Source organism: Patiria miniata, unplaced genomic scaffold (genome assembly GCF_015706575.1).
Source record: "Patiria miniata isolate m_02_andy unplaced genomic scaffold, ASM1570657v1 HiC_scaffold_24, whole genome shotgun sequence".
NCBI lineage: Eukaryota > Metazoa > Echinodermata > Asteroidea > Valvatida > Asterinidae > Patiria > Patiria miniata.
Genome location: NW_024037063.1, coordinates 13,280,289 through 13,308,185, shown reverse-complemented (window position 1 = coordinate 13,308,185; position 27,897 = coordinate 13,280,289). Strand labels below are relative to the sequence as shown.

Sequence of the window (27,897 nt, the reverse complement as noted above, 5' to 3'; positions counted from 1 at the left end):
TATCGTTTCTGCTCCTGCACTGAATGAATGCTTTAAATTTTATAGACAAATAGTAACGCAAGTTCCCATAGGGGCCTAAGTCTGCCAACTTTGTTCTTGATGTTCTACATCTACTCTCCAATACATGGTGAGTGAGAATCTTGTTCGTGAACACCGTTCGCGTGTTTGTTCCCCTCATTCAGCACCCTATTCTTGTGTTCATTCAACACGGGAAAGGGGCTTCGAATACGCCAAAAGCATCTTCGCAAAGGCTCTGGTCACATGATGGCAGTCAATTATCTTTTATTGTCAATTAGTCAATTTACAGTCAATTATGTCACCATTAGAGGAGGTATTGCACCAAGTCCATAGAAATTCACTGATTGTACACAGAAGCACTTTTGCTGTCTGCTGAACCCTGAATGTCACACTCCTGAAGTCGCTCGCTGAGGTTTTGCGATTCGGACCCGGGGCTCAAGTCCCCCGACGCCCCTGCATCATCTGTTGAACCGGTTCCAGCCGGTCGGTCCTTGCCAGATCCGGCTGTTTCCGGTTTGGACAAGAGGTCGTTCTTCTTGAGGTAGCAGGCTGTCTTGTAAGGCGGGTCTATGGGTGATTGGGTCGGGGGGTGGTATGCGTAGCCTGCACCGGGTTCCAACTGGGAGACAAATTCAGAAAAAAACCTGTAATTTTAGGCTCCAAGTCTTCATTATCATCCCAAATCTGTCAAAATCCAATGCTAGATTTGGACTAAAACCTGTACAGCAGCCTACCAACATACACTTTACATCAGGCTTGGTGTACCCCACATTGAAGTCAAAAGAATGTGCCTGTAGGTAACTGCAGTGTTGAATTCAAATTTCAAATAGTTTGAAATAATAACCAACCAAAGGAGTCAATTGTTCCAAAGACAGACCCAAAACACTAAAAATCTATAAAACAAAATTGCATATTTCAATTTTGTGTAATTTTTTTTGATTTATGCGAGTACATTGCGTTATACAGCTAACTAAAAGCAAATTAAATTTTCAGTTAAGAGTGGTTTCGCATCAGTACAGATACTTGTATAGCTATCCAGACCTGTTATCGACCATTCTTTTGAACCAATAAATAGCAGTTATCCAAAATGGCAGACTCCAATGAAAACCTGATATCTGCAGAAAAATCTGGGTTTGAAACATCGACAAATGGCACGTACATGTTCAGCAATTCATCCCCTTTCAAGCAAATCACACATGATTAAATAGCTTAGCAGAAGAGAGGGTGAAAACTGACAATTTAACATGGCGTTTCACATGACGCGTAGCGCACGATGTATTGGTGCCATGCACACGTGTAGCGGATAGTGAGTTGCAAATGAGGTCACAATACCACACGATCTGATGGCCTATCTGGAACTGCATCTGTTTGCTTGCGAAACCCCTAAATTTGACAAGTCGAACTCAAACATGCTACCTTAGAAAGAACTTGATAATTAATATGTTTTTACATTCAGTTTACCTCAAGAGGGTATGTCTTATCTGAGTCGTAAGCACTGAGGTCCCCACAGGCTAGGAACGGAACAATGACTCGGTTTGGGCCTTCTAGACTGTTGAAATCCACATCTGGATAAAACAAACAAACAAGCCAAATTCATACGGAAAGTAGTCATAATAATCACTCTTTGTATAGAATGGCTGAATTGGAGGTTTTAGGTTGAGTACCAGCCAAATAAACTTGTGAATTTTTTCTTTCCCAAAGTTCTCTTTAATAGTCACTGTAGCGCCTGAAACCGCCTAAGCACTCTATGGTGTTATTGATTCTTCAGTGTATAAACACAATGTAATACAATGTAGTACAGGTGCTATATGTTAACCACATTGCATCAACGTTGATAACTTTACATACATGATCCATCATTACAAAATGAATGTAAAATCAGACTTTTGAGAATTGAGATTTTTTATTTCTGTAAAAAATTTCTGCTGTTAACAGCTTTCTACACTTAAGGGTACCGATACAGAAATACAGACCACCAACTAAATTTAAGTTAAAAAGTAGTTGTTTGAGAAAATGACTTTTAAAAATTACATTTACATGAACAATCAACTTAGGAAAACGGGATGAAAATAGGTTTTAAAGATGTTTGATAGTATACCTACCATAGTGTTGGTCCAGAAGAGGGTTAGACATGTTCGGTTTGTAACCGACAGGCGGGGCGTAACCCTGACACACAACAAATGCCTCTGCAACAAAACAAAACAAAATGGAAAATTTAACAACAAAATCCTCCAAAATCCTCCACCTTGCAAGAGCTTAGTGGCATATTCTTTGTACGTCCAGTCCCCATATGAAATAATGAACCGTTCCGGATTTGGCCATAAGCCCCGCCCAATATTTTGGATTGTGTACATTTCTCACAGTGCTGGACTTGAGTTTGACCAAGCTATGGCAGTCACCTGACCAAAAGTGGTGATCTTATTGGTCAATGCACACTGTTTGATTGACAGGCAGGAAGGGGTATACTTGCATCAATCCTGCAAAAACCTCAAAATCTTGTGCATATTAATTTAAAACATCTGAGAGAGTTTGGTCATAAATCCCACCCACTTTTTGGTTTAACTGAGCTACAGTGGTCACCTGACCAAAAGCAGCAATCTAATTGGTTAATGGGCACCACTTGATTGACAGGCATGAATTGGGGTCCATTGAGGGTAATACATGCCATCTTATCACAATTACTCGATCAGATATTCTAGTTACTAAAAATACAACAGCTCAAGATATAAAATGATTTGTGTCTTACCAATGCTGGAATTTCTGCTGCTTCTAGGCTTGGCCACAGTCACGTTCGGAAAGAAAATTTTCAGCTGTGAGTAAAGGAGTGTGACGTCTTTGCCCCGAAATATCTGCATATGAAAATGTAAACACCAAGCTAAAAAAAAAAGACTAGTCAAAACTTAATAAAACAAAAAAATACACATTTGTACACAAATCTGTAAGTTTTTTTTTAACCCCTTGCGGCCGGGTTGTTACGCCTCAGTGCACTGCACAGTAGCAGCTGCCGTGCAGCTGCCCACACACTGCATACCATGTCATTCCAGAATGCATGCCGGACCGCGGCTACCACCGTCAGTTGTCTTTAAGGGGCTAAATGACTGTAAAGATGTTTTCCCAATCCATTCCGTTCTCTTGAATGACGTGCTACTTTTTTTTATTGTTTCCCCCAAAACTCTACTATTAAACTATGTTTTCTAAAATCTGTTTGAACAATAACAAATCAAAAGTCACATTTTATAATAAGATTGCAATATAAAGTATTTCATGAATGTACCTATCAGGAAAAGAAACTTGCAGTTTCAAATGGAGAATCAGTTTATCTATTTATTCAATTTCTTTTACCAGGGTCGTCCGATCAGTTTTCAATTAACTATTCACCCTGATTCTGAGAAAACATCGTGCTCTGTCTGTACTCAAAATGGTCAACTACTGCATGTGGCCCATTAACCCTAAACCTTTCCAGACGCAACACAGTGCATCAGGTGGAAAAGCCGGGTGCACTTTGCTGCATTCAGCTACCAACACCAGTGCATAAACGGCCGCTTCTGAGACAATGACAGCTAGTCCTATAGATCAATGCCTCAGTTGTATCCTGCTGCGTTGGGGGACCACAGACTCTGAAGCAGCTTGGCCTTGAGACTTTTGACCTGATGGATCTTGCTGCACTGGGCAGGCTTGTCACTTAGACAAGTGTTGCATGTTGCTGCGTTTGGCAGGGTTTCTAGCCAAACTTTCATGGAGGGTCGAGGCTAAACCTGTTAGTCCCTGTATAGCCTTGACCAAGGCTATCAGTTGTTCCCATATGAGCTTGTTCCCGCTACCGCACACCGCGCGCGCAGCGACACAATGTTGTACTATACCGTTAGCCCCAACGACCCTTGCGTGTGCTTTGTGTGCATGTACATGTTGTACTTACGCCCCACACACACTTCCGCAAACAGCCGTACAGTAAGTCGAGGCGGAAGATAGCCTTGACGCAACCGTGTATGCCGAATATGATAATTAGTACGCGCTATGGTAAATAGTCTTCTCTTATTGGATAACGGCTGACAAAAAAATGAATATTTATTGCATTACATAATACGACCAAAGGTTTATAAACCAGACGGCCTGTGGTAACAATAATTATTGTAAACACCCCCTTAAAATCTTAAATAATAGTAGAATAATATTTATAAAGTTACACATAGTTTGGGTCGAAAATGAAATGAAAAAGGATGAAAAATTAGACCTTCCAAAAACGGCAAACGGTACAAAACCGCACGCCGGCAAAAACGATGTCACCATGCACAGAGGCCACGTTGGGGCCGTCCACTGTAGGCACCGGCCCGGCTGGCGCCATGCAGTAAGACACGCTGCGCTTTCACGTTCAGCGGCAAAAAAAGTGCTCACACTATTGAGTATTGTTGATGTACCCTAACGTGGCGCGGCCCTTAACGTGGCGCACTTTTATTTTTCGCCTGTAGCGCCTAGCTAGAGCAAAAGTTTTAACTGAAATTTCACAGAAAGTGAAATTTCATCAAGTTCTAAACACTCCCGTTCATAAATCGCGAGTTTATTTACCCGTTACAAAGTTAAAAGAAAAAATTATTTTGGCGTGATTTTCCGATTTTATTTTCAAGTGCAAAGTGAACCCTTTGAAAATGCCCCGAAAAATAAGAAAATAATTTTCTGACAAACATCTGGCTGGGTTTGTAAGTAAAGATAGTAATGATTTATCAGAATTTATCAAGTTTACAGAAATTCTTAAATGTTAATTTGGAATTTTCTGAGATTTATTCAAGTGCGCCACGTTAGGGAACACTCCGCTAATTTGTGCCCAATTTCCGGACGCGACCGTTTTTGCATTTCGGATTAAATTTTATGAAACCGAAATTGTTCACAGAGGTTAAATAGCAAGCATTGATAAGGTAAAAGTACCAGCATTTCACTGCATGAATTTGAGGTTTATCAACAAAGAGGTTTGGCGACACTACACGAGGAAAGTTGGGTAAGCTTCGAAGTGCGCCACGTTAGGGAACACGACTATATATCTACCGCTGACTTTTTTTTGGGGGGGGGGGTATTTCTTCTAAGCTGTCAAGGGGATATGGGAAAAAAATATCTCTCCTTCAGCAAACTTATTCTGTAAGAATGATTTTAACTTGTATGAACAACTTATAAGTTATATGTCGTATGTACGACTAATATATCGACAGGGTACGACATATTTCGACAGGGTACGACTAATATCATCGACAGGGTACGACATATATGTCGACAGAGTATGACATATCAAACATGTGACATAATGTCGACAGGTGCCGGTACAGCATATATGTCGTGCATAAGTCGAGTCGACAGGGTACGATATAATTTTGTCGCATACGACAAAGTCGTATATAAGTACGACTTAATATCTCGTGTGTACAAAATATGAATTGTAACTCGTATGTTTGACTTGTTTGTCGATTATGTCGTACATGCAACATATCTTGTGAGAACGACTTGTTTCTTGTGCGATTTACATCTACGACTTACATGTCGTACGTATGTCGTAGGTACGACATATACGATTCATATGTACGCGTTAAAATACATGTGTGTACGTATGAGATGTAATTTGCACATGGTACGTATTCAGGGAGAGTTTTGTTTTCACCATGTACCTGACAGTTTCGTATATTTCCATCCCAAAGTCAATAGCTCGTTTCTTGCAGTTAATTCATACGGGTGCTTATAGATACGAGTTAACCTGCATTCGATTAAATGGGTATGATTTGACCTGGGTCCGAGTTGACCTGTTCCCTACATTCGCTGTCAGAATAGCACGGGCAGGTAGCGGCGTGATAATGTACGCTGTTGCACCGACAAAACGTCGGCGGACTGTCTTGAACTGTCCAATTCGCAATACATTGGAAATAGTATCATTTTGAACAAATTGTTCACTCATATAGCGGCATGTTTCATTTGTTTGTAATAAAACTGGAGAAATGGTTTAAAATGGGATTGAAATACCTGGACATACCATGGTTTGAGCATGGAGGAAGGAATTCCTTCCTCCATGGTTTGAGTGAACATACATGTACATGTACATGTACGTGGTGTATACAGTAATTTGTGGGTCATGAATATGTATGTCGCAGGTCAAAGTTTACGGGCTTTGATTGGATATCGTGTAATATATGCGCATCAGAAATTTTCGGCCGATTTCGGTCGAAACTATAAAGAAACACATAAGGAATTCGCCACGGTTGCGTCAAGGCTATCTTGCGCTTCGACTTATTGTACGGCTGTTTGCGGAAGTGTGTGTGGGGCGTACGTACAGTACATGCACACAAAGCACACGCAAGGGTCGTTGAGGCTAACGGTATAGTACAACTAGTGATTGTGTCGCGGCGCGCGCGGTGTGCGGTAGCGGGAACAAGCTCGTATGAGAACAAGCTGATAGCCTTGGTCAAGGCTAGTCCCTGTACCGCATTAAAGTCACTTTGTCACTGCAGCTGGAGTTTTGGAATTACTATTGGCAATCAGTTCTTACATATGTACACGTAGTTGCTGCTTGTCATACCTTGGCTACAAATGTTCCTCCTGGCTTCAGCATGTGAGTTGTGATGTTAAGAGCCTGTTTTGAAATGACACGAAATACAGGGTTTTAAAACATGCTGGCTCTGTATCTGGTTATGGCTTCTCATCCCTGGGGTCAAAATGCTGTTGAATGGTTCTTCTGCGAACATTAAAGGGAATGTACAACATTTGCTTTTGCTGCAACTTGCAGAAATAAATGGATTTGGAGGATTAGTATGCCATAGCAAATATTGTTCAACTGACTTGTTTCACTTTTTGGGCTTGTAGATGATGGAAAAAACCAAGAAAACCAATCATGTTCTTGTAGTCTGGTATGTCATATTTTGAGTGGCTTTTAAGCCCATGCTTGCCCACCAAATGCAAATTCGCTAATTGTCGCTAATTGTAATGTCACTAATCGCTAATTGTATTGTCACTAAATTTGATGTAACCATCAGTGCTGATGTGATGAACATTCTGTCTGAAACAGTACTTACTGCAAGAAGAAGTTGAGCTTGAATATATTCGTCAATGTCATGAAGCCCAGTTACTGTAAACACAGAACAGAAACGAAGATATGAATGTGTCAATGTGAACAGTGTCTTCCTGAAATGACATCATAGCAACAGCTCCCTCAGTTGTCCGGAAAAGCACGGACAATTTTTATGGGCAATGTTTAAAGAAGTGCACTTTTGAATAAAATTAACCAAAAAGAGATGTCAAATATTTGTCATACATTTAAGTGGAGTAGAAAGTTGCACAAAATATATTCCTAAGAAAAATGCACTTCATGCCCCTTTAAAACACTTTAAGGTAGAGTGCAAGGACTAGTGCTCATTTTTAGCAAAATTTCAGAGGGAGCAAATCTGGAAAAATCTTGCGACATATATGGAAATGAAATTACCGTCTGGTGCCCCGTCACACACCACCAGATCAGCCTGCTCACCCTCAAACTGACTAATTATCTCCTTTGCTGTAGACTCCTTAAAAAATTATAAAAATATACAGTTTAATTAAGAGAGTGAATTAACGGTTGAACATATTTATGACTGTTTGCCTAATTTTCCTGAATAAAAACAAATTATGTATGTATTAATTCTTTGAACTGTAAGTAATTTGGTTATATTTTTCAGTTCAATTCTTCAAAAACAACATCTCTCTATCATTCTCAACCAATCAGAGACCATGTTACAAAAACACCAGCCAATCAGCAGCATGCTTTGAACACTTGGTCGGCATTCTCACCATCTTCGTTTTTTCAAGTTGTGTGTTTTGCCGTTGTCGAACTTTACCTAGTAATTTCCCTCAGAAATCAAAATCCTGCATTCTTTCCCCAAAATTAATACTGGTTGATATTCAACACGGTATCACTGCTGGCATTTGGTCAACTATTTGGGTGAGTTTTATAGGAACAGAGTCCTAAAAGTAACTATTACCAATCACTGTGCAAGCAATATCCTATTGTTGGACACTGACCTTTGTGATGTCACCCTGGAGCTGAATGACCCCTGGCAGGGGGGCCATGGCCTGCAGGTCAACGGCCACTATCTTGACCTTTGACTTATCGGCCTCGCTATGTCTGCAGAAGAAATGGGGGAAACATTATAGATCGATATCATCCGCTGACTGCTTCTGAATGTCATCCGCACTGCCTCAACCCATTAACAGTGATTGTTGGAGGATTTGGAATGATTGAGGCAATGGCCACCCCTCCACTGAGCAAATTCAAGAAATAACGGATGATTTTGGAGGATTGAGGCTGAATCCAAATTTTACATGGTGGCAATTGGAGTATTCTGCAGCATTGAGGATGGTTCCTAGCCAAATGAGCCTAGAGGGTTAGGGTTAAATAAAGAATTTTGTCAACTTGTATAAATTGAGGTCTAATCAGATAACTAACTGCATATACGTCTTCAGTTACAAATTTTGGAGATAAAAACAGTACATGCAGGAACTTGGACCTTTTTTGACTTTTTTGTTGTAAATAAACCAACTCAAACCAAGCTAACCATTCACAATCATTGTTGGAATTTTTTTTTCAATTTTAAGAAATGTCAAGAACAGCAGGAACTTGTACATGTCACTTGGTGGTCGGTTGGTCGGATGGTCGGTATGTCTGTCCATATGTGCCATCAGGGGGGAGTGTGTGGCCTAGCGGTTAGGGTTCGTGACTCATGATCAGAGGGTCCGGGGTTCGAATCCAGCTGCTGGCCATATGTTGTGTCCTTGGGCAAGCCACTTCATCCACACTTGCCTCTCTCCACCCAGGAGTATAAATGGGTACCGGCATTAGCTGGGGAATAACCTGCGATGGACTAGCATCCCGTCCAAGGGAGTAGAAATATTCTCAGTTGACTGGTGCCACTGAAACCTGGAGACAAACGCCTGCCTGATGAGCCACATTGGCTCGCGACAGACTTTACTTTTTACCATGTGCCATCAGCGTTGCAATTTTCGGCGTCGCAATTTTTCGGCTCTGGCAGGGATCTTTTTGATAGATTAATAGATTTCATGCAAGACTTCTTGCAACACGGCCAGAGCTTATTGTGCACTCCCACTTGTTTTTTTAGATACCTTAGTTTTCTACTGAGAACTTGACTCCAGCTGCCTGGTGCCGCACACAGATCCACAGCCTTGCTCACATCTATGTAGCAGAAAAATCAACACATTTTGTTAGCTTAAAGCCAGAGTCCGTCATTTGCAGCCATCCGAAAAGTAACTGGAGAAATTAGTGTTGAAAAACATACTTGGTTGGAAGATAGTAAGGGAACTAAACTCCCTGTGAAATTATTCTTTCTGGTAAGCTGTCATTTTTTAGTAATCAACGAAAGAAGGCCTTTCCAATGGTATTTCTTAAGACACACCGTAGGAAAATTTAAATTAGTAGTTTGTTTTGTTATTCGGCGAAGCGCACACAAGCATTGGCCTGACGCGCACGTGCGTGCAGTTTGCTATAATTTGCCGGATCAGTGCGCGACATCACGTATAGCTGCAACCAGCTCAGTGAGAACGTGTCTCGGACGCTGAATTCAGGCCCAATTCAAAACATGATTCAGCAACTTTTGATTGGAAATTGAGATCCTAGAATGCTGTTTTTTCCGGAACAAACAGCTGAAGCTGAGCTGAAACTTCATCAGGTTACTTTTCCAGTATCCTTCATTAGATTTTGAACGCTTTAATGTTGCTTTAAACGTACAAAATCCTCAAATTACAAATGATGGACTATATCTTTACTACTAATAGCCCCCTCACTATTGTTAAAAATGGAAGCAAATACCTGGATCTCAGACAAACATGCTGTACGAACTAGTAGTACTCGCGTGAAGATTACGCGCACGCTTGCAACACCATTTCTACGCATATTTATGCAGCCAGATATGGATGCTTGCGCGCACGTGATTGTTCAAACGTTTGTGTGATATCCAGATTATGCGCGCGTATACGGCGCGGAACAAAATTGACGTCATTTATGCGGAGTGCTATTGATAATGAATGTGAATAACATTAATTAAGTTGTGATTTAAAGTTTCCCTTTTTTTTGGCGTCACCTTTGAATATGTTAAATTCCTCGTTTATCTGGAGAAGCTTGAAGGCACTGCGGGCCCTCCATCCTTCCTCCTTAGCCAGGCGATAATAAATGTCACGCTTGTCCTTTGAAGAACGTCCCATGTCTTGGAACAGCAAAAATCTACTGCAGTCACAAGAGTTGAGGTTTTTCTGCTGGAAGATAAATTATGACTTCTGAGTTCTGTCAGCTACTCCCTCATATCTGTGATAAAATAAGCGGTGTGAAGTTGGTTACTTATTCCTCGTTCCTTGTTCGACATTCGCACGCTAAACACTACATGTACAAATCATGCATAGAGTGTATCCAAAGCTGCATATACACATTCGCAAACGGCTCATAGACTGGTTTCCTATCCCGCTAGGCCCAGGAACACTTTGTTTTGCCACACATTTTCGTACAACAGAGACCTCCTTTAGGCATGAAGAACACTTTGGACCGGGAAAGGCTGGAAGTAGGGGGATGCATGAGGACCTGGGGAACTGGGAAATAATGGGTCTGACCTGGTCCAAGGGGTTTCAGTATTTTTTTCATATTTTTGAAAAAGACAAATCTACGGCGATTTTAATGCACATGTTCCCATATGTTTGTGTACAAAATCGGTGCTCTAAAAGAAATGTCCCTTTAAGCAAGAAGAACGTCTTGGACCGGGCAAGGCTGAATATAGGAGGATGCAGGAGGACCTGAGGAACTGGAAAATAGTGGGTCTGACCTGGTCCAAGGGGTTAAAATATTTTTTTCATATTTTTGAAAAAGACTTAAATCTACGGCGATTTTAATGCACGTTTTTCCATATGTTTGTGTACATAATCGGCGCTCTCAAATAAATGCCCCTTTAAGCATGAAGAACGCCTTGGACCGGGCAAGGCTGGATGTAGGAGGATGCAGGAGGACCTGTGAAACCTGAAAATAATAAGTCTGACCTGGTCCAAGCGGTTGGATTATTTTTTCCATATTTTTGAAAAAAAATTGAAATCTACGGCGATTTTAATGCACGTTTTTCCATATGTTTGTGTACATAATCGGTGCTCTCAAAGAAATGTCCCTTTAAGCATGAAGAACGTCTTGGACCGGGCAAGGCTGGGTGTAGGAGGATGCAAGAGGACCTGAGGAACTGGAAAATAGTGGGTCTGACCTGGTCCAAGGGGTTAAAATATTTTTTTCATATTTTTGAAAAAGACTTTAAATCTACGGCGATTTTAATGCACGTTTTTTCCATATGTTTGTGTACATAATCGGCGCTCCCAAAGAAATATCCCTTTAAACATGAAGAACGCCTTGGACCGGGCAAGACTGGATGTAGGAGGATGCAGGAGGACCTGGGGAACTTGAAAATAATAAGTCTGACCTGGTCCAAGGGGTTAGAATATTTTTTCCATATTTTTGAAAAAGGCTTAAATCTACGGCGATTTTAATGCACGTTTTTCCATATGTTTGTGTACAAAATCGGCGCTCCCAAAGAAATATCCCTTTAAGCATGAAGAACGCCTTGGACCGGGCAAGGCTGGATGTAGGAGGATGCAGGAGGACCTGAGGAACTGGAAATAGTGGGTCTGACCTGGTCCAAGGGGTTGGAATATTTTTTTCATATTTTTGAAAAAGACTTAAATCTACGGCGATTTTAATGCACGTTTTTCCATATGTTTGTGTACATAATCGGCGCTCTCAAATAAATGCCCCTTTAAGCATGAAGAACGCCTTGGACCGGGCAAGGCTGGATGTAGGAGGATGCAGGAGGACCTGTGAAACCTGAAAATAATAAGTCTGACCTGGTCCAAGCGGTTGGATTATTTTTTCCATATTTTTGAAAAAAAATTGAAATCTACGGCGATTTTAATGCACGTTTTTCCATATGTTTGTGTACATAATCGGTGCTCTCAAAGAAATTCCCTTTAAGCATGAAGAACGTCTTGGACCGGGCAAGGCTGGGTGTAGGAGGATGCAAGAGGACCTGAGGAACTGGAAAATAGTGGGTCTGACCTGGTCCAAGGGGTTAAAATATTTTTTTCATATTTTTGAAAAAGACTTTAAATCTACGGCGATTTTAATGCACGTTTTTTCCATATGTTTGTGTACATAATCGGCGCTCCCAAAGAAATATCCCTTTAAACATGAAGAACGCCTTGGACCGGGCAAGACTGGATGTAGGAGGATGCAGGAGGACCTGGGGAACTTGAAAATAATAAGTCTGACCTGGTCCAAGGGGTTAGAATATTTTTTCCATATTTTTGAAAAAGGCTTAAATCTACGGCGATTTTAATGCACGTTTTTCCATATGTTTGTGTACAAAATCGGCGCTCCCAAAGAAATATCCCTTTAAGCATGAAGAACGCCTTGGACCGGGCAAGGCTGGATGTAGGAGGATGCAGGAGGACCTGAGGAACTGGAAATAGTGGGTCTGACCTGGTCCAAGGGGTTGGAATATTTTTTTCATATTTTTGAAAAAGATTGAAATCTACGGCGATTTTAATGCACGTTTTTCCATATGTTTGTGTACATAATCGGCGCTCCCAAAGAAATGTCCCTTTAAACATGAAGAACGCCTTGGACCGGGCAAGGCTGGAAGTAGGAGGATGCAGGAGGACCTGGGGAACTGGAAAATAATAAGTCTGTCCTGGTCCAAGGGGTTTCAGTATTTTTTTCATATTTCTGAAAAAGACTTAAATCTACGGCGGTTTTAATGCACGTTTGTCCATAAGTTTATGTACATATAATCTGCGCTCCCAAAGAAATGTCCCTTTAAGCATGAAGAACGTCTTGGACCGGGCAAGGCTGGATGTAGGAGGATGCAGGAGGACCTCAGGAACTGGAAAATAGTGGATCTGACTTGGTCCAAGGGGTTGGAGTATTTTTTCATATTTTTGAAAAAGGCTTAAATCTACGGCGATTTTAATGCATGTTTTTCCATATGTTTGTGTACATAATCGGCGCTCCCAAAGAAATATCCCTTTAAGCATGAAGAACGCCTTGGACCGGGCAAGGCTGGATGTAGGTGGATGCAGGAGGACCGGAGGAACTGGAAATAGTGGGTCTGACCTGGTCCAAGGGGTTGGAATATTTTTTTCATATTTTTGAAAAAGATTGAAATCTACGGCGATTTTAATGCACGTTTTTCCCTATGTTTGTGTACATAATCGGTGCTCCCAAAGAAATGCCCCTTTAAGCATGAAGAACGCCTTGGACCGGGCAATGCTGGATGTAGGAGGATGCAGGAGGACCTGAGGAACTTGAAAATAGTGGATCTGACTTGGTCCAAGGGGTTGGAGTATTTTTTCCATATTTTTGAAAAAGGCTTAAATCTACGGCGATTTTAATGCATGTTTTTTCCATATGTTTGTGTACATAATCGGCGCTCCCAAAGAAATATCCCTTTAAGCATGAAGAACGTCTTGGACCGGGCAAGGCTGGATGTAGGAGGATGCAGGAGGACCTGGAAAACCTGAAAATAATAAGTCTGATCTGGTCCAAGGGGTTGGATAATTTTTTCCATATTTTTGAAAAAGATTGAAATCTACAGCGATTTTAATGCACGTTTTTCCATATGTTTGTGTATATAATCGGTGCTCTCAAAGAAATATCCCTTTAAGCATGAAGAACGCCTTGGACCGGGCAAGGCTGGATGTAGGAGGATGCAGGAGGACCTGAGGAACTGGAAAATAGTGAGTCTGACCTGGTCCAAGGGGTTGGAATATTTGTTTCATATTTTTGAAAAAGACTTTAAATCTACGGCGATTTTAATGCACGTTTTTCCCTATGTTTGTGTACATAATCGGTGTTCCCAAAGAAATGTCCCTTTACGTATGAAGAACGCCTTGGACCGGGCAAGGCTGGAAGTAGGAGGATGCAGGAGGACCTGGGGAACTGGAAAATAATAAGTCTGTCCTGGTCCAAGGGGTTTCAGTATTTTTTTCATATTTTTGAAAAAGATTGAAATCTACAGCGATTTTAATGCACGTTTTTCCATATGTTTGTGTATATAATCGGTGCTCTCAAAGAAATGTCCCTTTAAGCATGAAGAACGCCTTGGACCGGGCAAGGCTGGATGTAGGAGGATGCAGGAGGACCTGAGGAACTGGAAAATAATGAGATTGGCCTGGTCCAAGGGCTTTTAGTTTTCGTCAGGACCGGCGCCCTCTTTTTTAGCTTCCTTACATTATGAAAAAGTTTTATTTAGTAAATGCTTCAGACAAGCCTACATCAATGACAAGATAAAATCTGTTTCAGTACTAAAACATGTAAATGTGGATCTCCCAAAACTAATTGCACACTTCCAAATTATGTGCTGTCAAGACTTGAAGACGGACTCGTCCATTGATTTCATTTAACATAAAGCCACTTTAGGTTTTCCTGGCCAATTTCGCAGAAATAGCATCCGAATTCTTTTTGATATTGGCCAATTTGAAGCGACATGTCTCGTGGTTCGTATTAGATTTCAGTCGTTCAAATTCATTTTAAAACCTTACATTTTCATGTTGAACACATTCTTAATTGAAGTTATGTCATTTAAGTGATCATTCGATTTCGAAGTCGGTTTGCCATTTGGTTTAGAGTTATTTGCATGAGATTCTTGTTTTTGTTTTCATTTCCGCGCATTCTATTTAGCACTTTTCTCATTCAAAATGAAAGTCAACGGAGGAATAATTACAGATGCCAGTCTTTTTAGTTCTTTCACCTTTTCATTATTTCTGTTTCATATCGTGGTCCACTTTTGTGTCCCCGTCTGCCAGATCTCAGATACGTTCATACAATTGACCTGGCAGTAGAAATCTGCAGTGCAAGATAGTTTTGGGCATCAAACGACCAGGATCAACAATTGAAATTCTCATCTAATGCCCATGAGCTGGCATATATTAATTGGTATTTCTTGTGATTCAATCTATTACAGTTTGCATAGTCATCAGATTAGTGGCAAAGTCTTGTGGGAGACACTTTTTATATCTATATTTCCAAATTGGAAAAAAAACACTAACAAACGACGGAAGACATGGACCTATTTCGAATTACTTTGCTTAGGCCTATGTTCTTTTCACATGCTTGCTTACTGGTGAATTCGAATGACCAGACTTTCACAGCTGGAAGCTCCGGCGAATTTGGATGCTCGTTCGTGCAATTTTAATTTGAATGCCCTGTTTTTGACATTGCATGATTAAAATGTGAAATCGCATGCTTCTAATGTGAAATTGATTGGTGTTTTTAGGTAATTGAATGTTGATCTCAACGCCCATTCAAATTCGTGCGAAAATGGGTGATTGGTCGCCATTTGGCCGCCAAATCTGCTAACTTGGCCGGGAAAACCTATAATTCTATAATTAAACCTATTTTCAAACTCACATCAAAGAATAAACGTTTTCATGCACTTTCTAGCAACACAAAAGTTAGGCTTTTTTATAATGAGACATCAAGCCAAAAAAAGCGCCATGTTTGCATTAAACATAGTTGATATTGAAATTGTAATGAAATATAAAAATATACTGCATTGTTTGCAGCTTTACAGTAATAATTCAGGCTTACATTATACGCGTGACGGGCGCAAAAAGAAATTTAAATCCAATTAAAATAGACAAATTTAGAATTTGCTTGAATAGAATACAAATTAAATCTTACTTTGTGATGTGACACAAAGCATTTTAGCATAGACCTACACGTCATCTTATACAGTTGCCCCTCTAGAAGACACAATCTCGAAGACCATAGAAGTCCGCAATGGCAGAGAACATGACAAATATATAAAATGTAATCTTGTGAATTCCTTTCAGATTTTAAACTCAGTCGCCCACTGGTATACATTGGTGTATACCCAGAAATACGCTCAACATAACCGATGGCAAAATGTAATGTTTACATGAGAAACTCACAGTTTATAACGCGATAAATGAGCGGAATCTGAGAAAATACATAATGTCGTTGTTACACATGCTTTTCCGTTTAAGGATTATTTGGACGTGCAATCAGCATATTTTACCGAAATATATTTCGTAGAGGTCGATAGTATACTGAATCACCCACGAGGTCTTAGAGTGATTTATGTAGTGTATGATACAATATATCAGGGCGTAAATACGGGGCATGGGGTCAGGGGGATGGGCCATTGAATCACCCCACACCATCCCCTTTTTCGTGATGAGAAAAAAAATCAACGTATTTTTTAACATCCCAACAACAAAAATGTATTCAACAGCAATGAAAGTGGTGTTTTGGAAAATTGGTCATCCCCGCCGCCGCCACGCCCCCCCCCCCAACGCACACCCACGTTTGTTGATGGTGTAAATTGAGAATTTTCTTTTGTTTCTCTTTCATTTTCTTTTGTTTGAATACTAACTTTTTCGCTACAGCTCTCATTGATTTTATACTCGTTTAAATCGAGGTCGTCCTCGATATGGTTCCTATCCTCGATTCACCAGTGATGTTGCACGTGTGTTTTCTCTGCTACACGGTACCCAGTGGATACTTGGGTATAATAGGGAACAAAAGACTGAATACGTCTCCACATGGCAATTTCTATAGATGAATACGTCTCCACATGATTATCACGAAATAGATATAGGCCTATGGATTTTACCCAAGTATTTTGTGTGAGGGATATTAAGTACGAATTTCTGCCCAGGAAATTAATTCAGGTTGAAATAGGAGCATTTTGAAACGACACTTTCAAACTCGAAAACTTTAGAACACGAAAGCAAAGTGAGGATACAAACTCCATATCCAGTGAATTTGCCTGCAATCGGGGACCCCCTATTGTCCCTCTTTTGTTTGTACTACCAGCTTTTTAGGAAGACCTCCCATATGTTTTGTACACAAATCCAAATTGGGGACCTCTCAGGAATTGGGGACCCTATTGTCCTCTATTGAACAACGGACCCATATTGAATGCAGAAACAAACTCGCCGGCGCAGATTTACGCCACTGTCGTGCTGCTGTACACGTAGAGTTTGGACACAGACATACTTTAGTGTACAATGGTTCATGTGCCCAACCACTAAAAAGTGTTTATTATGAGATATTTAGTGGAATAACCTCATCCAGAGGATAGACTATTATATCCCCAGACATGGATTGATTGATTTATGAAGTCATAGCTCATTTGGTTAATTAGAAAGATGGATCAGTTGCCTAAGTAATTTATACGACGGAACTCAGATTGCTTAGAATAGCAGCAAGCTGAGCATACCCTCCTTTATAGTCCAGTGGCTCAAGGACAAAAAATCACGACGTACACGCCGGATTAAAGCTCCAAATGTGGTACACTTACTGCATTGATCTCTATAGAAGATATTCTAGCGCCGGGGGGGGGGGGGTGCACGGTTTTGGCGGCCTACATCAAAGTCACACCAAAGTCACGTCCAAGACACATGATAAAGTTTGCTTTATGTACTGGGTTTGAGAAACAGGCTCTGATTACCATCGATGAATAAGTAATTTCTTTTTTTAAAGACTTGCGTAAAGTAAGCGGATTTCGAGATAAAACTTACAGGACAATAATTCAAGGCACAACACAAAGTCAGCAGCGAAAAAAAAATTCTTGATGAATAATAAAGTACGTTGCAGGCAGCTGCTTTGCAAAACTTACACATGCATTTCTTGATTTCAATTTACATGTATAAATAAACAGTACAGTTTCAGTTTTATTGAATAACAGATTTATATGATGTTTCTTTGATAATTAAATACAGTGAAACCAATGGTTTTTTTTCCGGTACTCTATTGAGCACAAAGTTAAGGTGTCCGTCCTGTAAAGTAAGGCCTACATGATGACTGTAACGCTATTCCGCTGTTGCCATGATTAAAGGGACACTCCGTCCTGGAACAGCCAAACCGGGCTACAAAACGCGCTTTGAACGAAATAGTGTTAATCGGAAAGAACGTTTAAAAGTAAAAGTAGGATATAAACATCCACACAACTATCCTTCAAAAAAACTGGTTATTAAATGTTAATGTTCTTCGTTTCGGCGTATTGTTATTGTTTTTGGTATTGTCGTGACATATTTTTCAGTAGTTTATCCCTATGATACATAGGATGTAACTGGTTTTACTCGTATTTTTTATATAATTCTGTAATACGCGTATGATCATTTTTATATAAACCGCGCCATTATAGATTTAAATTTTTTTTTTTTTTTAACATGACATTTTCTTTGCGCAATTAAAAATGAAATGCAAAGTTATAAACAAGCTTTATAATAATAACAAAAAATTCGCTGCCCAGTCAAAGGCGCTTCATGCCTAAAGGGGTATTTGTTTGGGGGCGCCGATTATGTACACAAACAAAAACGGAAAGACGTGAATAATATCAAAGTAGATTTAAGTCTTTTTCAAAAATATTTTTAAAAAAATACCGAAACCCCTTGGACCAGGTCAGACTTATTATTTTCCAGTTCCTCAGGTCCTCCTGCATGCCCCTTCATCCAGCCTCGCCCGGTCCAAGGCGTGCTTCATACTTAAAGGGACATTTCTTTGGGGCGCCGATTATGTACACAAACATATATGGAAAAGCGTGCATTAAAATTGCCGTAGATTTAAGTCTTATTCAAAAATATTTAAGAAATACTGCAACCCTTTGGACCAGGTTAGACCCACTATTTTCCAGTTCCTCAGGTCCTCCTGCATCTTCCTACATCCAGCCTTGCCCGGTCCAAGGCGTTCTTCGTGCTTAAAGGGACATTTCTTTGAGAGCGCCGATAATGTACACAAACATCAGGAAAAGCGTGCATTAAAATCGCCGTAGATTTACTTCTTTTTCAAAAATATGAAAAAAATATTCCAACCCCTTGGACCAGGTCAGACTTTTTATTTTCAAGTTTCCCAGGTCCTCCTGCATCCTCCTACATCCAGCATTGCCCGGTCCAAGGCGTTCTTCATGCTTAAAGGGGCATTTCTTTGGGAGCGCCGATTATGTACACAAACATATGGAAAAACGAGCATTAAAATCGCCGTAGATTTCAATCTTTTTCAAAAATATGGAAAAAAATATTCCAACCCCTTGGACCAGGTCAGACTTATAATTTTCAAGTTCCCCAGGTCCTCTTGCATCCTCCTACATCCAGCCTTGCCCGGTCCAAGGCGTTCTTCGTGCTTAAAGGGGCATTTCTTTGGGAGCGCCGATTATGTTCACAAACATATGGAAAAACGTGCATTAAAACCGCCGTAGATTTCAATCTTTTTCAAAAATATGGAAAAAATATTCCAACCCCTTGGACCAGATCAGACTTATTATTTTCAGGTTTCGCAGTTCCTCCTGCATCCTCCTACATCCAGCCTTGCCCGGTCCAAGGCGTTCTTCATGCTTAAAGGGATATTTCTTTAGGAGCGCCGATTATGTACACAAACATATGGAAAAACGTGCATTAAAATCGCCGTAGATTTAAGTCTTTTTCAAAAATATGAAAAAAAATATTTTAACCCCTTGGACCAGGTCACTCCCACTATTTTCCAGTTCCTCAGGTCCTCCTGCATCCTCCTACATCCAGCCTTGCCCGGTCCAAGACGTTCGTCTTGCTTAAAGGGAGATTTCTTTGAGAGCACCGATTATGTACACAAACATATGGAAAAACGTGCATTAAAATCGCCGTAGATTTCAATCTTTTTCAAAAATATGGAAAAAATACTCCAACCCCTTGGACCAGGTCAGACTTATAATTTTCAAGTTCCCCAGGTCCTCTTGCATCCTCCTACATCCAGTCTTGCCCGGTCCAATGCGTTCTTCATGCTTAAAGGGGTATTTCTTTGGGAGCGCCGATTATGTACACAAACATATGGGAAAACGTGCATTAAAATCGCCGTAGATTTAAGTCTTTTTCAAAAATATGAAAAAAAGGATTTAACCCCTTGGACCAGGTCACTCCCACTTTTTTCCAGTTCCTCAGGTCCTCCTGCATCCTCCTACATCCAGCCTTGCCCGGTCCAAGGCGTTCTTCATCCTTAAAGGGACATTTCTTTGGGAGCGCAGATTATGTACACAAACATATGGAAAAACGTGTATAAAATCGCCGTTGATTTCAATCTTTTTCAAAAATATGGAAAAAATATTCCAACCCCTTGGACCAGGTCAGACTTATTTTTTTCTAGTTCCTCAGGTCCTCCTGCATCCTCCTACATCCAGCCTTGCCCGGTCCGAGGCGTTCTTCATGCTTAAAGGGACATTTCTTTGGGAGCGCCGATTATGTACACAAACATATGGGAAAACGTGCATTATAATCGCCGTAGAATTAAGTCTTTTTCAAAGATATTTAAAAAAAAACTGAAACCCCTTGGACCAGGTCAGACTTATTTTTTTCTAGTTCCTGAGGTCCTCTTGCATCCTCCTACATCCAGCCTTGCCCGGTCCAAGCGGCGTTCTTCATGATTAAAAGGAATTTCTTTGAGAGCGCCGATTTTGTACACAAACATATGGAAAAACGTGCATTAAAATCGCCGTAGATTTAAAGTCTTTTTCAAAAATATGAAACCAATATTTCAACCCCTTGGACCAGGTCAGATCCACTATTTTCCAGTTCCTCCGGTCCTCCTGCATCCTCCTACATCCAGCCTTGCCCGGTCCAAGACGTTCTTCGTGCTTAAAGGGAGATTTCTTTGAGAGCACCGATTATGTACACAAACATAGGGGAAAACGTGCATTAAAATAGCCGTAGATTTCAATCTTTTTCAAAAATATGAAAAAAATATTCCAACCCCTTGGACCAGGTCAGACTTATTATTTTCAAGTTCCCCAGGTTCTCCTGCATCCTTCTACATCCAGCATTGCCCGGTCCAAGGCGTTCTTCATGCTTAAAGGGGCATTTCTTTGGGAGCGCCGATTATGTACACAAACATATGGAAAAACGTGCATTAAAATCGCCGTAAATTTAAAGTCTTTTTCAAAAATATGAAACCAATATTTTAACCCCTTGGACCAGGTCAGACTCACTATTTTCCAGTTCCTCAGGTCCTCCTGCATCCTCTACATCCAGCCTTGCCCGGTCCAAGACGTTCTTCGTGCTTAAAGGGAGATTTCTTTGAGAGCACCGATTATGTACACAAACATATGGAAAAACGTGCATTAAAATCGCCGTAGATTTAAGTCTTTTTCAAAAATATGGAAGAAATATTCCAACCCCTTGGACCAGGTCAGACTTATAATTTTCAAGTTCCCCAGATCCTCCTGCATCCTCCTACATCCAGCCTTGCCCGGTCCAAGGCGTTCTTCATGCTTAAAGGGATATTTCTTTAGGAGCGCCGATTATGTACACAAACATATGGGAAAACGTGCATTATAATCGCCGTAGAATTAAGTCTTTTTCAAAGATATTTAAAAAAAACTGAAACCCCTTGGACCAGGTCAGACTTATTTTTTTCTAGTTCCTGAGGTCCTCTTGCATCCTCCTACATCCAGCCTTGCCCGGTCCAAGCGGCGTTCTTCATGATTAAAAGGAATTTCTTTGAGAGCGCCGATTTTGTACACAAACATATGGAAAAACGTGCATTAAAATCGCCGTAGATTTAAAGTCTTTTTCAAAAATATGAAACCAATATTTCAACCCCTTGGACCAGGTCAGACTCACTATTTTCCAGTTCCTCAGGTCCTCCTGCATCCTCCTACATCCAGCCTTGCCCGGTCCAAGACGTTCTTCGTGCTTAAAGGGAGATTTCTTTGAGAGCACCGATTATGTACACAAACATAGGGGAAAACGTGCATTAAAATAGCCGTAGATTTCAATCTTTTTCAAAAATATGAAAACAATATTCCAACCCCTTGGACCAGGTCAGACTTATTATTTTCAAGTTTCCCAGGTCCTCCTGCATCCTTCTACATCCAGCCTTGCCCGGTCCAAGGCGTTCTTCATGCTTAAAGGGGCATTTCTTTGGGAGCGCCGATTATGTACACAAACATATGGAAAAACGTGCATTAAAATCGCCGTAGATTTAAGTCTTTTTCAGAAATATGAAACCAATATTTTAACCCCTTGGACCAGGTCAGACTCACTATTTTCCAGTTCCTCAGGTCCTCCTGCATCCTCCTACATCCAGCCTTGCCCGGTCCAAGACGTTCTTCGTGCTTAAAGGGAGATTTCTTTGAGAGCACCGATTATGTACACAAACATAGGGGAAAACGTGCATTAAAATAGCCGTAGATTTCAATCTTTTTCAAAAATATGAAAAAAATATTCCAACCCCTTGGACCAGGTCAGACTTATTATTTTCAAGTTCCCCAGGTTCTCCTGCATCCTTCTACATCCAGCATTGCCCGGTCCAAGGCGTTCTTCATGCTTAAAGGGGCATTTCTTTGGGAGCGCCGATTATGTACATAAACATATGGAAAAACGTGCATTAAAATCGCCGTAAATTTAAAGTCTTTTTCAAAAATATGAAACCAATATTTTTAACCCCTTGGACCAGGTCAGACTCACTATTTTCCAGTTCCTCAGGTCCTCCTGCATCCTCCTACATCCAGCCTTGCCCGGTCCAAGACGTTCTTCGTGCTTAAAGGGAGATTTCTTTGAGAGCACCGATTATGTACACAAACATATGGAAAAACGTGCATTAAAATCGCCGTAGATTTAAGTCTTTTTCAAAAATATGGAAGAAATATTCCAACCCCTTGGACCAGGTCAGACTTATAATTTTCAAGTTCCCCAGGTCCTCCTGCATCCTCCTACATCCAGCCTTGCCCGGTCCAAGGCGTTCTTCATGCTTAAAGGGATATTTCTTTGGGAGCGCCGATTATGTACACAAACATATGGAAAAACGTGCATTAAAATCGCCGTAGATTTAAGTCTTTTTCAAAAATATGAAAAAAATACTCCAACCCCTTGGACCAGGTCAGATCCACTATTTTCAAGTTCCTCCGGTCCTCCTGCATCCTCCTACATCCAGCTTTGCCCGGTCCAAGACGTTCTTCGTGCTTAAAGGGACATTTCTTTGAGAGCACCGATTATGTACACAAACATATGGAAAAGCGTGCATTAAAATCGCTGTAGATTTAAGTCTTTTTCAAAAATATGGAAAAATATTCCAACCCCTTGGACCAGGTCAGACTTATAATTTTCAAGTTCCCCAGGTCCTCCTGCATCCTCCTACATCCAGCCTTGCCCGGTCCGAGGCGTTCTTCATGCTTAAAGGGACATTTCTTTGGGAGCGCCGATTATGTACACAAACATATGGAAAACGTGCATTAAAATCGCCGTAGATTTAAGTCTTTTTCAAAAATATGAAAAAAATACTCAAACCCCTTGGACCAGATCAGATCCACTATTTTCAAGTTCCTCCGGTCCTCCTGCATCCTCCTACATCCAGCCTTGCCCGGTCCAAGACGTTCTTCATGCTTAAAGGGAAATTTCTTTAGGAGCGCCGATTATGTACACAAACATATGGGAAAACGTGCATTATAATCGCCGTAGAATTAAGTCTTTTTCAAAGATATTTAAAAAATACTGAAACCCCTTGGACCAGGTCAGACTTATTTTTTTCTAGTTCCTGAGGTCCTCTTGCATCCTCCTACATCCAGCCTTGCCCGGTCCAAGCCGCGTTCTTCATGATTAAAAGGAATTTCTTTGAGAGCGCCGATTTTGTACACAAACATATGGAAAAACGTGCATTAAAATCGCCGTAGATTTAAAGTCTTTTTCAAAAATATGAAACCAATATTTCAACCCCTTGGACCAGGTCAGACTCACTATTTTCCAGTTCCCCAGGTCCTCATGCATCCTCCTACATCCAGCCTTGCCCGGTCCAAGACGTTCTTCGTGCTTAAAGGGAGATTTCTTTGAGAGCACCGATTATGTACACAAACATAGGGGAAAACGTGCATTAAAATAGCCGTAGATTTCAATCTTTTTCAAAAATATGAAAACAATATTCCAACCCCTTGGACCAGGTCAGACTTATTATTTTCAAGTTTCCCAGGTCTTCCTGCATCCTTCTACATCCAGCCTTGCCCGGTCCAAGGCGTTCTTCATGCTTAAAGGGGCATTTCTTTGGGAGCGCCGATTATGTACACAAACATATGGAAAAACGTGCATTAAAATCGCCGTAGATTTAAGTCTTTTTCAGAAATATGAAACCAATATTTTAACCCCTTGGACCAGGTCAGACTCACTATTTTCCAGTTCCTCAGGTCCTCCTGCATCCTCCTACATCCAGCCTTGCCCGGTCCAAGACGTTCTTCGTGCTTAAAGGGAGATTTCTTTGAGAGCACCGATTATGTACACAAACATAGGGGAAAACGTGCATTAAAATAGCCGTAGATTTCAATCTTTTTCAAAAATATGAAAAAAATATTCCAACCCCTTGGACCAGGTCAGACTTATTATTTTCAAGTTCCCCAGGTTCTCCTGCATCCTTCTACATCCAGCATTGCCCGGTCCAAGGCGTTCTTCATGCTTAAAGGGGCATTTCTTTGGGAGCGCCGATTATGTACACAAACATATGGAAAAACGTGCATTAAAATCGCCGTAAATTTAAAGTCTTTTTCAAAAATATGAAACCAATATTTTAACCCCTTGGACCAGGTCAGACTCACTATTTTCCAGTTCCTCAGGTCCTCCTGCATCCTCCTACATCCAGCCTTGCCCGGTCCAAGACGTTCTTCGTGCTTAAAGGGAGATTTCTTTGAGAGCACCGATTATGTACACAAACATATGGAAAAACGTGCATTAAAATCGCCGTAGATTTAAGTCTTTTTCAAAAATATGGAAGAAATATTCCAACCCCTTGGACCAGGTCAGACTTATAATTTTCAAGTTCCCCAGATCCTCCTGCATCCTCCTACATCCAGCCTTGCCCGGTCCAAGGCGTTCTTCATGCTTAAAGGGATATTTCTTTGGGAGCGCCGATTATGTACACAAACATATGGAAAAACGTGCATTAAAATCGCCGTAGATTTAAGTCTTTTTCAAAAATATGAAAAAAATACTCCAACCCCTTGGACCAGGTCAGATCCACTATTTTCAAGTTTCTCCGATCCTCCTGCATCCTCCTACATCCAGCCTTGCCCGGTCCAAGACGTTCTTCGTGCTTAAAGGGACATTTCTTTGAGAGCACCGATTATGTACACAAACATATGGAAAAGCGTGCATTAAAATCGCTGTAGATTTAAGTCTTTTTCAAAAATATGGAAAAAAATATTCCAACCCCTTGGACCAGGTCAGATCCACTATTTTCAAGTTCCTCCGGTCCTCCTGCATCCTCCTACATCCAGCCTTGCCCGGTCCAAGGCGTTCTTCATGCTTAAAGGGGCATTTATTTGAGAGCGCCGATTATGTACACAAACATATGGGAAAACGTGCATTATAATCGCCGTAGAATTAAGTCTTTTTCAAAGATATTTAAAAAATACTGAAACCCCTTGGACCAGGTCAGACTTATTTTTTTCTAGTTCCTGAGGTCCTCTTGCATCCTCCTACATCCAGCCTTGCCCGGTCCAAGCCGCGTTCTTCATGATTAAAAGGAATTTCTTTGAGAGCGCCGATTTTGTACACAAACATTTGGGAAAATGTGCATTAAAATCGCCGTAGATTTGTCTTTTTCAAAAATATGAAAAAAATACTGAAACCCCTTGGACCAGGTCAGACCCATTATTTTCCAGTTTCCCAGGTCCTCATGCATCCCCCTACTTCCAGCCTTTCCCGGTCCAAAGTGTTCTTCATGCCTAAAAGAGGTCTCTGTTGTACGAAAATGTGTGGCAAAACAAAGTGTTCCTGGGCCTAGCGGGATAGGAAACCAGTCTATGAGCCGTTTGCGAATGTGTATATGCAGCTTTGGATACACTCTATGCATGATTTGTACATGTAGTGTTTAGCGTGCGAATGTCGAACAAGGAACGCGGAATAAGTAACCAACTTCACACCGCTGATAAAATAGAGGAAATTTGTTTGAGGCAAAACGTTTCAAAATTTCCTTGGAATTTACACAGCAACAATGCAATTTTATGCCTAAATACATATTCCTGATATGCTTGACATAACTACCTAAATTTTCTTAAGCTTAACACCAAATACCGGTACTTAATTTTTAGGGCCTTCCATTAATAAATAGTAACAAAAACAATCCTTGTTTTACCGGCCGTGCCATGTTATGTTCGTGAACGAGACAGTACCTCACCGGATTTAGAAATGCAATACCGAAATTAAAATTTCTAGTTTCGGCGCACCGAATTTGCAAATCCGTTGATTCCTAGTTACGCTGCAACATAAAGGCCTAGCCCCCCCCCCCCCCCCTCCCTACATGATTTGTAAATTGTACGCGTACATTGCCATCCAATATCATGACTTTTTCATTTTCATGTGTACACACACAACCAGAGAAGTGGCGTCAGGATACATTCTTTCCGATCTGTAAAGCATGGTAAGTGTAGGTTAAACCTTTTTGATACTTGCAATGACCATGGGGCTATAAACACACAAACCTTTTATCCAGACCAAGGGTACGAATACGATCCTTGATCAATTATCATCCCATCTGGAGGATCAGGAATAGGCTAGAAGCTTAAAAGCTAGTGTATCCGGTCCTACTAAAGCGCGTCAACAAGCGTCAACAAGCGTCAACAAGTTTTAGTAGTCGTTAAGTGCGCGTCAACAAATTTTGTATAGGCCTTTGAACAATAAAAACAGCTTTATATTGTAGAAAAAGCAATAATGAACATCTTCTGCATATCAATTACAGTTAAAATTATTTTAAAAAGTGGTTTTCCAGAGCGAAATCTTCAACGGATTTTTTCGATTTAGTATTGGCCGCCATCTTGTTTGAGATCTACGTACTACGCATGCGTAGAGTGTACCATTCACGCATAGGGGTTTCTTTACAGGAAAGTAGGAAAACTACTTTTTTTTTCAATTATAAATTATGCAAAACTTGGTCACGGTACTTGGCTAATTATTTGAAAAATATGCCTACTGACACTGTTCAGAATGTCTGCCAAAAAATCCCAATGCAAAAACCAAACGAGGTATCGCTAAGCGTATCGTATAAAGAAACCCCTATGCATGAATGGTACACTCCACGCATGCGTAGTATGTAGATCTCAAACAAGATGGCGGCCAATACTAAACCGAAAAACCCGTCGTAGATTTTGCGCTGGAAAACCACTTTTTAAGTAATTTTAACTTTAATTGATATGCAGAAGATGTTCATTATTGCCTTTTCTACCATATAAAGCTGTTTTTATTGTTCAAAGGCCTATACAAAATTTGTTGACGCGCACTTAACGACTACTTAAACTTGTTGACGCTTGTTGACGCTTGTTGACGCTTGTTGACGCGCTTTAGTAGGACCCAGTGTATCATCTACGTCGCAATGCAAACCCCTACCATTAAATTTTCTTTCAAAAGAGGGCGCGCTACACTACCTAGTGGTCATACGTCACCACATCTTTGTCAAGGATTTTTCTCATTATGGAATATTATGTGTCATGAGAAAATAACCAGATCGGTAACTAAAGAATTACATGCTGTGTTCAATTGAAATTCTGTCTAGTGATTAGTAGTGATATCTAACACAAATCTGTTGAATATTGGTGGAAATTGTCAAGCAATACAAACATAGGTTTTCCCGGCCAATTTCGCAAAAATAACCTTTGAATTCATCTTGCTGTGCTGTCATTCCCGTGGTTGGTATAGGTTTTCCCGGCCAAGTTAGCAGATTTGGCGGCCAAATTGGTGACCAATCACTCATGTTCGCACGAATTTGAATGCGCGTTGAGTTCAACATTCAATTAGCTAAAAACACCAATCAATTTAACATTTGAAGCATGTGATTTCACATTTTAATCATGCCATTTTAACAACAGGGCATTCAAATTA

General features: G+C 40.6%; 1 protein-coding gene across 1 annotated transcript; it reads right to left on the bottom strand.

Moving 5' to 3' along the window:
• On the bottom strand, nucleotides 1–27,453 carry LOC119732222 (putative tRNA (cytidine(32)/guanosine(34)-2'-O)-methyltransferase). The gene is made up of 12 exons (XM_038205655.1): nucleotides 27,370–27,453; nucleotides 26,505–26,591; nucleotides 10,113–10,333; nucleotides 9,139–9,208; nucleotides 8,041–8,143; nucleotides 7,469–7,547; nucleotides 7,062–7,114; nucleotides 6,569–6,622; nucleotides 2,765–2,867; nucleotides 2,121–2,204; nucleotides 1,480–1,583; nucleotides 1–637 (listed from the first exon to the last, which is right to left on the bottom strand). Exons 3-12 carry the CDS (start codon nucleotides 10,231–10,233, stop codon nucleotides 356–358), a joined length of 1,053 nt encoding a protein of 350 aa, XP_038061583.1. The 5' UTR covers nucleotides 10,234–10,333; nucleotides 26,505–26,591; nucleotides 27,370–27,453; the 3' UTR covers nucleotides 1–355.
• Nucleotides 27,454–27,897: the final 444 nt, after the last annotated feature.

Excerpts from the sequence above, each read along its gene's own strand:
- LOC119732222 (XM_038205655.1), bottom strand. The coding sequence starts at position 10,233 with ATGGGACGTTCTTCAAAGGACAAGCGTGACATTTATTATCGCCTGGCT. Across the intron at positions 9,209-10,112 it reads GGAATTTAACATATTCAAAG|ATGTGAGCAAGGCTGTGGAT; the intron begins GTGACGCCAAAA and ends TCTGCTACATAG. Across the intron at positions 8,144-9,138 it reads GTTCTCAGTAGAAAACTAAG|ACATAGCGAGGCCGATAAGT; the intron begins GTATCTAAAAAA and ends TTTCTTCTGCAG.